Raw genomic sequence first — 9,567 nt, forward strand, 5'->3', positions numbered from 1 at the left:
AGTCAACACGCCATATTTCATTCCTCTATACTGTACATGTAGCCAAATATACAGATTTCTTACCATCACCTACTCGTTGTTCTACAGATCAATACAGTGACTGTCATTTCTTTCATACTTTTCACAGTTTAATTGATTTACCACAATAATTATATCCTTACAGGAAAACATATCTCTTAAAGTTATCTTGATAACACTAGATTAAGTGCAAAATCTAAACATATATGTTTATCAAATAACTGACTTATCTCAACTCTAGACAGCCTTTGGTAGATGATAAATTCGTTGTTTCAGATAAATAAGACTTAAACATACACCAAGTCTTACTAAATAGCTGTAGCCAGATACTTAACATGTAGACCATAAGACTCTGAGTAAAATAATATTGGTAATATAATATACTCAATGTAATCTAAACCCAGCAAATATTTTTTCAGAATCTATAGAACTGAAAGGGTACATACTACATTATCCGTATGGATAAGGGGGTGAAGTTTGCGATCTCTCATTGCCTTGTCGTTGAGCAAAATGTAATTTGAAAGTCATAAGCTTCAGTCCAGTCTCAGGAGACAATCCATGCACCTCTAGAGGTGGCTTTTGTTCTAATACAGAAATGAGTAGACTTAGAATGCAAAACTTCTATATTAAAGAGTGACCAGCTTAGATTGCATTCTGTAGCAGTTTTTAGAATTATAGATTGTTTCACTTGTCACCATAATGATTGTTTACTTGACTGTCTGTACCCTTTTTCTATACATTGTTTCATGTTGCAATTAGCCCTCCGGCAAGAAGTTGCAAATAAACAATTGACCTTTTCCGTAACTATCAGCTTTCCTTCTTTGCGTTCTGCCTCTCAACCGCGGCGACCACCGTGGCGTGGGTCTGTGAGAACAGCATGTACACGGACAGCAGGGTGTTCACCACAAAACCCACGATACCGAAGGACGGATAACCCGCGTAACCAAGCATCAGGCCCCCGACGGTCGGAGACATGGTGCGGATGATGGAGTTACTTGCCATGCTCAGGCCCAACATTGTGCCTGCAGAGGGAACAGAGGACAGAATATATTAAGAAAACAAAAATAACATTAACTCTCCTAGTTTTGCCGGGTACACTAAGACTGTGACATTTCTTTAAAATGGTGAATTTAAAGACTCTACAAATGCTGCATCAGCAATTCCTGAGGTATGCACATACCTGGTTTTCAAGACATTCTTGAGCAGCCCTTCATAACACTGTTTTTAATGATCTTAGGGTACCCGGCAGGATTAGGAGCGTTTACTTATTTAATAGTACTTTTTACTAATAGGTGATAGTAATTTCTATCCAGTTTTAATCAAAATCTTCTCTTCTACAAGCCATTATGCACTTTAGAAAATAGGGTTACTATATGATTTCATTGAAACAAACTGTATATACATGTACAGCATGTATACGTGAGTTTAACATACTTGAAAAGAAAGGCTATTTTCCGACAAGTATACAATTGATAGTGGACATTGATTATTGCAATCATTTTTTGTTTGAGTGACATCAGCCAGGATTTAAACAGTCTCTTTTATTTTTTGCTTCAGAAACTCACCAACTTAGCTTAGTCTATTGGGTAACATATAAGTGCAGTGTTTGTTTGTTTGTTTGTTTGTTTGTTTACCTGTACTGTCCGGTGGCACCACCTTAGTGAGGGTGCTACTGATGACAGTGTTCATGATGGTCCCTCCGATAGTCAGGGGTATGACAGTCACATAGATGTGCCAGGTGACATTAGCTCCAGCCTGGAATAGGAAAACAATCAATGCTATCAGTGCATTGCCAAATGAACATAAAAATGTCTTTCAATTCAGTATACTGGAAATTGATCTAAGTTCACAGGAAGTTCAACATAATTTTGCAGTTGAGGAAAGTTGAGGCATCCGTAATGTTTTAAATCTGTAGTTGAAAGTACCATTACTAAATGCAATAATGCGAGAATGAGCACATTGTTTGTGGTGTACACCAAGTTCATGGGGAGATTATTCATCAGAAAAAACAGATTCCACAGCTTTGATAGAATTTATTGTCAACTAATGAATTTCCCAATTCTTAATCTGTTTGAAATAACCAATGATACGTATATTAAATAGATCAGATTCTATCTAGTATTCATATTTGAGAGAAACTAACAAAGCAGACCTAGAACGATGCAAGTTTGATATGAATTAAGATATGAAACAGGATTGAATAGCAAATGGCAGTACATGGATTGCCATATATGAGGAACCAATAGCAAATACTGTAACTCACCAAGAGCAGGTAGCCAAAGGTGAACATGTAAATGGCCCACTTCAGCAGCAAACCTTCGTTATAGCGCTTGGTGAGGATTCCTACTCCGAGTCCCATCATAACCTGAAAAAACAAGGAACATGTTGGTTTTATTTGAACCTTTGTTATTCATGAGAAGCTCAAATCGGCCTGCAGGCCGTTTTTCATTGAGGTATTACAATACAGTACTTATTTTGTTACTTTGCAACAAAGAGGAGTACTAAGGATAGGAAATATTTATGACTGGAAAATAAGCATTGTATGTCATTAGTGCTGTAAATCACTTTAATATAGCGGCAGGAAAATATAGCGGATGGGGGAAAATGGAGTAGGTCACCGCACTTAATATTAACGTTGGGAACAAACATTACTGTCTCAAGTATTACAGATCAAATATTAGCTATGATAAAATTTTAGCTGTTCACTAGTGACCGTAAAATCAGCTAAAATTATGTTACAGTTAACAAATCAAGAATTACAGTATCCATTTTTCTTTTTTTGTGATTAAATACGGCTCATGTACGCTCCTTTTGCACCATCTTTGTACAAATTATTTAGTACTACAGTATGCATGGTCTCAAACATTATTTTTTCTAGGAATTAAAGACAAGAATTGATGCGCTCGTGGATGTCATCCTTGCTATTATTTTACTTAGTCACTTTAAAGGCACCCATAGCATTTAATGAGGCTTGAAAACTGGAAATATTCTAGTTGCTATAATCTTTATGAAATTGACACTTGATGCCACATTTGCGTGGGAATTTCTTATCAAAAGTGCTCAAAAGTGGCACAAAACCAAGCTACATGGTGATCTTTTAGTTTCACGCGCCTAGTGTAAATAGACCGATACCATAGACCCGCCCACCTTCGTCGAAACGTAGAAATGCAAAATCAAAACATAAAAATGCAAATATTTGACGGACATACAGTCACTCTCTTATTGGTCAAACCACTAATTGTGATGGACAGTCAGGATCAGTCTATTAGGGCTTGGATTTTCCATCAGTTCTCATCACACAAGGACATCGTATCTTTGCTCCTTTAATGTCGATATGTAATAGTATAATGTTATTGAAACTAACTATGTGTAGGAATGACTAGAAATTGGATTTTTTTTAGTCAAGTTTTAAGCCTCATAAAATGCTCTGGATGCCTTTAAGCTAGAGGGCATAACAGTCGACTCACCATGTTAGACATTCCGATGTAGGACATGAGGTATCCGTTCTCCTCTGGACCGATGTTGAACCGGTCCATGGCGATCACACTGAACATGGACTGGAAAATACCCAGGGGAGTCCCCACTATGGTTCTCACCTGAAAATGGCAGTAAAAAGATTTCCACTCCAAGTTTCACAATTATCATTTGATTTTGATTAATGTCTCATATGATTATGACAATTTCTCTTTTTAGGAGTACATGCACCTATTGTCTAGTGTGGTAGATCATTATAATTATTCAAGAGACAGTATACTCAAGAGCCCACATAAAAACAATTGATATGCAGATACAATGAAGTAATAGAAAACTAGCATACACAAAATATACTCACAGTCTAATTATACTCTTACTAAAATTCAGAAATAAACTCACCAATAAAAGATAAGCAGCTACAGGAATGGTGAGAAGTTTGGCAATGGCTTTGACATCAAACACACTGGATGGACCAGAATCTGGAAAGGAAAAACAACATTAGATCATGCAGATGTTGAGAATTTCATCCATAACCCGATCAAATTCTGTAAAATATTCTGCTTCAAATGGCAGAGATGTCAAAGATTGCATTTGTGCATCTCAAAAGTGTGTGTGACCTGACTAACAGCAAAGACTACAGCAAAACCTGACCAATTATCATTTTGCACAGTTTGGTGCAGTACTTTGTCTCTTCACTAGGAGGCGTTCTTGTCATGTCACGGCATTTCTATACTCATAAGAACTTGAAGGATTCTCATGAAACGTTAACATTGTTGAGGCTAGAATGGAACTTAATCATCTACTAGAAAAGCAAATCTTTGGTTAATCTCAAAGTAAATGTTGGAAGGTACTATCACAATGTTTTTCTATAATACAATTGGCTAATTCCTTTCAAGAAACATGTAGCAATTTTGCCTTGCAACATTTGCTTGGAGACAAAACATTGAGATCTTGTATGTGAAAATGGCGTTATTGAAATCAGTTGCTGTGTTTCTTTGCTTGTCTTGGTGTGTGTCTACAGTTATGTGAATACTGGAGATTGGCAGAATTTCAGGCAGAAGTAGTGTACTGAGATTATTCATGTACTTGTTTTTGATAGTAATCTCTAAGCACTTCATTGATAAACATACCATCCTTGCTGGATTCTGAGGCCTTTTTCCCAGCTTTGGTGTTGGCAGGAATAAACAGCACCACCAGCACGATACTGACCAGGGAACCGGCCATGGCCAGGTACGCAGAGTGCTGCTCACTGCAGGGAGAGAGGGAAGGAAGGAGTGTGTCAATGAATGAATAAATGACTGAATGACTGGATGAATGAATGAATGGATGACTGGATGACTGAATGAATGCATGAAGGAATGTGTGAATGAGTGAGTGAGTGGATGAAAATGTAAAGGAATATGTGAAGGGGGGGGGACAGGATAGTACAGGGTGGAGGAGGGGCATTCAGCACCAAGGAAAGGGATGGTACAGAATATCACAGGGTGGAGGAGGGGCCTTCAGCACCAAGGAAAGGGATGGTACAGGATAGTACAGGGGGATGGATCTTCAGCACCAGGGAAAGGGATCGTGCAGGATTGTACAGGGTGGGGGACAATCCTTCAGATCGAATGATCATTTTATCATAGAATTTCAATGACTTACATTGGTACAAGCAAGACAATTAATAGTGACATCCAGAAAAAAAAAGTGATCTTGATACAGTTTTGCTTACAAAAGAGCTACTCTTCCACTGGTCATGAAAGAAAAGACAGACACTGTGTACAGTATTTACAGGTTCATTGTACTGGGGTAATTCCCCTAGCTCTTTTCGACAAGCACAATGAACAGTGGCCCACTGCTTAATGTCCAGTCCTAAGGACTGTGACCCTTTCCGGTAGAGTGAATGTCGGGTGAGCGACACAGCTGGAATCGACTTCACAACTTCTAGTTCCAGGGGTAGGGCCGATAACCACTGGACTATGCACACCAAGTCACCAACACAAAACTGACCTGAAGTACTTGGTGACCTGTCCCCCTAAGAATGGCCCCACGATCATGCCGATGCCGTAGGACAGGCCCAGCTTTCCTAGAGCGTCGGCACGGGAATTCTCATCAGAGATGTCAGTCACCACCATCTGGGCACCTGGAAATACATTGTAACACAATTCTATAGTACTTCAGTGTTTCTGTTTGGTTTACTGTCCTTGGTTGATTTTTTTCATAGATAAAACATGAAAGAAATAACAAAGACAATAGTGAACATATCAGCAACTTAGAATTCTACCACAAGATGGTATTTGTAAAATATTAATGAGCATCTAATATAGGACTATAGTATAGAGAAAGACAGCAAATGTCACCAAATTATACATGGTTTTCTTCTTCAATTTAGGCAATGCAAATTAAAGTTTAGGAATGACCTTTGGATTCCTGAAAAGTGAAAATGAAAAGAAAAAACAAAACAACTGATGGCGGTATTTTGAGAATTTGACACAGTAATATGAGTAGAACATTTTATCGGGAAGCCTGAAGTCACAAAGTTAGAGAGTTACAAGTGATTCCTTGACCCCAGTTACCCAATACAAATATACAGACATTTTGCATACAGTACTTTCAACGTGTAGTTTGTTATTACCCACCTTGCATTGAGTGCATGAGGAAGGAAGGAAGTCGAGACAGAAACAGCAGCAACATGCCCTCCGCCATTCCCAGAAGGCCATAGGACAGGGCGGCGGCCGAGAAGGCGAGCACTAGCGCCGATCTCGTGCCAAACAGGTCACCAAACCGTCCGAAGAGCGGCCCGCCACACAGCTGGACCACCGCGAAGGTTGTCTGAAGGTAACCATACACCACCGGGTCCACTCCCAACTTTTTGGTCAGGTACTGAAGAAGAACAACACTCACATGTAAAAAAAGTATGTAAAAATAAACCAAAACATGTTACATCGTAATGTTTTGACTTATCCTGTTGCTAAAAATGTGTTATTTCTACCACAAAGACAAAAGCCGAAGCACTGGAAAAAAGAAAACATTGCCATTGGCATTAAAATCAGCCTTGAGATCTAGAGATCATCCGGAAAGCATGGATTCTCTACACAAGATACCTGAATTTAACTTTTAAACTCATGTTTCTGTTATCATTGAAGACCATCTACATGTATTAGCTTGTCAAATAGTTCAGGTACAGGCACAGATCCAGACCTGTACCTAACCTCTGTAGTGGTGCCTGTACCTGATGTTACAGCACTACAGACCATTCCTCTAATGCTGGATGTCTCTGCAGCTGGTTACAACTATTTGGTAACTGAGGGACACTGTTTCAGGTCCTCAGGTCAGGACATCTCTGTTGGGGCTGCACCGTCTTTTGGAAGGGATGTTAAGAGGGGATCGATCCCTAAACTCTGTAAAGCTACCTTATTTTATAACACAGCCCCAGTACCTACCATTGGCCCCACAACATCTCTAATAAAGCACTATATAAGATGTGCAACTGTCAACAAAAGTTCACCACCTACTAAGGTGGTGCATGTCAGGGCACATCCTCCGCATGCCAGGACAAAAGTCACTAGAATTTGCAACAGTGGAGTGCAACAATACAAGGCCAGGAAAGGAAGACATTGCACAAACCAACTAAGTGTCCTGAGAACAGACCTCAAAAACAAAGGAATGGGAAACCTAAAAACTGCAAAGAAACTCAGAGAGCTACGGCAGCTTGCAGGAAAAAAGACAAAGTGGAAAAAAATGAAGAAAGACTGAATGCAGCCAGAGGTTGTTTCTACAACTACCTGAGCTGTAGAATACAGAGGATCATTATTATCATCAGTACCTACCGGCAGTGCGCCCTGCTGTATCCAGAAGCAGGTGCTGTACATGGCGATGTTGATGTGGGTCATCAGGACCACCAGCTTCCTCTGGGAGGCAGACAGACCCGACCCTGATGTAGCCTCCTTCTCTGGGCTGGAAGTAGAGTTATATAGATGTCAAGTTGTACCTTAAAGAGTTTTGCTTTACTTACTAGTAGTCGTCTGGTAAACCTATGATTTGACCTTATTTTGATCTTTGATGTAGCCTCCTTCTCTGGGCTGGAAGTAGAGTTGTATAGATGTCAAGTTGTACCTCAAAGGGTTTTGCCTTGCCCTAGATTTTTACTTTGTCGTCTGGCAAACCTATGATTTGACCTACTTTTGATCTATTTCACAAATGACATGGCAATTTTACCTGTCCTACTATAATGACGGACATGTAACACTACAAAATTAAATATTTGATACAAGTAAAAAGTTGATCTCAGATTGATGACTTCTATTGTCGAATTCAAATTTCAAAACTGAATTGCAGATCACTAGTCAAAAGAGATGGATATTTAGAGAAGTTCAAGGTTGACCCCTCACCTTTTCTGACCTTGACCCTGTGACCCCAATGTTCCTTCCATGACTGTACTTTCCACAGTCTCAGCCATATTAGCACCCTGCTTCTGCTGGGAAAAACGATATTATTATTCAGACCCTGAGTACAATGGGACTTATTACCATTTGATACTAAACATGCCCGAGTATCCATAAAGAGTAATACATGTACCACTTCAGTGCTACCAAGGGTATTATATAATGTCCTTGGTGCTAAGAAGTATCTAGCCTGGATGCCTGACTGATTCTGGGCCTACATTGGCCAACACCATGGCAATATAACCAAGGAAATTCCACAACACTTTTCTCCCAGCAGTAAGACCCTGAGAAAGTACGTAGATACTTAATACAATAAAGATCAGGGGGTCTGGCAAAACAAAATAACTAATACAATTTGACAAGCTGAAATAATACACGTTCAATTCTATTAATAAAATCAAAAGAGAAATAAAGTATGTTGAAGCTTAGCTGATTCGTTTTCCTTTAAACCTTAAACATGAAGTACAAGTATTACTGCTGCAGGGTTGAACATACATACAATTTAAAGGCATCCAGAGCATTTCATGAGGCTTGAATAAAAAAAACCTCCAATTTCTAGTCATTCCTACACATAGTAAGTTTCAATAACACTATTCCATTACATATCAACATTACAGTAGCAATTTAGATACGATGCCATTGTGTGGTGAGGACTGATAGAAAATCCAAGCCCTAATAGACTGATCCTGACTGTCCATCAAAATTAGCGGTTCAACCAATGAGAGAGTGATTGCATGTCCGTCAAATAGTTGCATTTCTATGTTTTAATTTTGCATTTCTATGGTATGGTATGGGTCTATTTACACTCAGGTGAGTGAAACTAAAAGATCACCATGCATGCATATTTTTTGTGCCGCTTTTGAGCACTGTTGATAAGAAATCTGCACGCAATTGTGGTAAACAGTGGCAACAAATGTCAATTTCATAAAGATTACAGCAACTAGAATACTTCCAGTTTTCAAACCTCATAAAATGCTCTGGGTGCCTTTAAGAGTTGTCTGCATACATGCTACATCTGATTGAACACCATCACAATGTTTAAAGTTTGTTGTGGAATCAGAATTCATTGATAGTATGATGCATGTATTTGCATAATAACGAAAATAGTTCCGATAGCTTCGGTAGCTTTGAATAAACTCACGATAGAAATTCTCCACGCCCACAAAGTGCCACATCATCGTTAAGTTACATAATTTATTTAACCAGGACATACACAAAACATCACTAATTAAGCCACCACAAACACTTTGACTTTAATATACTATAAAAAAATTCTTACATTCTATGCGTCAATGAACTAGAAGCGATCTACAATACATTTCAATACCGCTATCAATATCTAGACAGGTGCAAACGGAATTCTTTTACCTGCAATCTTCCCACTTCCGTGTTTCTTTCTGGTGTCAAAAGCTAAAGGTTACATCTGGGCGAATCCACACATATTCTAGGGGATGTTTTGGATAATAGAAAAATCAGCTTAAATAGAACATTGTATCAATATATACTTTCGAAAATAATAGATATACTATGATGTATTATAGTTCTATACTCTGTTATTTGTATTTTTTAGTTGTATCAAGATAGATATCAAATCTTTTATGTTGAGTCCCTCTTCTGCTAGTTAGACTTGTCTGATGCAATTACGGAT

General features: G+C 38.7%; 1 protein-coding gene across 2 annotated transcripts; it reads right to left on the bottom strand.

Moving 5' to 3' along the window:
* Positions 1 to 693: 693 nt before the first annotated feature.
* Positions 694 to 9,393, bottom strand: LOC136423854 (solute carrier family 22 member 18-like). 2 transcript variants are annotated; one of them, XM_066412214.1, is made up of 11 exons: positions 9,288 to 9,393; positions 7,866 to 7,951; positions 7,305 to 7,431; positions 6,114 to 6,357; positions 5,485 to 5,617; positions 4,623 to 4,741; positions 3,892 to 3,971; positions 3,486 to 3,614; positions 2,282 to 2,383; positions 1,653 to 1,773; positions 694 to 1,040 (listed from the first exon to the last, which is right to left on the bottom strand). In XM_066412214.1, exons 2-11 carry the CDS (start codon positions 7,931 to 7,933, stop codon positions 826 to 828), a joined length of 1,338 nt encoding a protein of 445 aa, XP_066268311.1. In that variant the 5' UTR covers positions 7,934 to 7,951; positions 9,288 to 9,393; the 3' UTR covers positions 694 to 825. The 2 variants fall into 2 exon arrangements, with proteins under 2 accessions (XP_066268311.1, XP_066268312.1); XM_066412215.1 differs by having other exon boundaries at positions 7,866 to 7,948; positions 9,288 to 9,379.
* Between the last annotated feature and the right edge of the window lie 174 nt (positions 9,394 to 9,567).

The sequence above is a fragment of the Branchiostoma lanceolatum genome, chromosome 18 (assembly GCF_035083965.1).
Source record: "Branchiostoma lanceolatum isolate klBraLanc5 chromosome 18, klBraLanc5.hap2, whole genome shotgun sequence".
Lineage (NCBI taxonomy): Eukaryota > Metazoa > Chordata > Leptocardii > Amphioxiformes > Branchiostomatidae > Branchiostoma > Branchiostoma lanceolatum.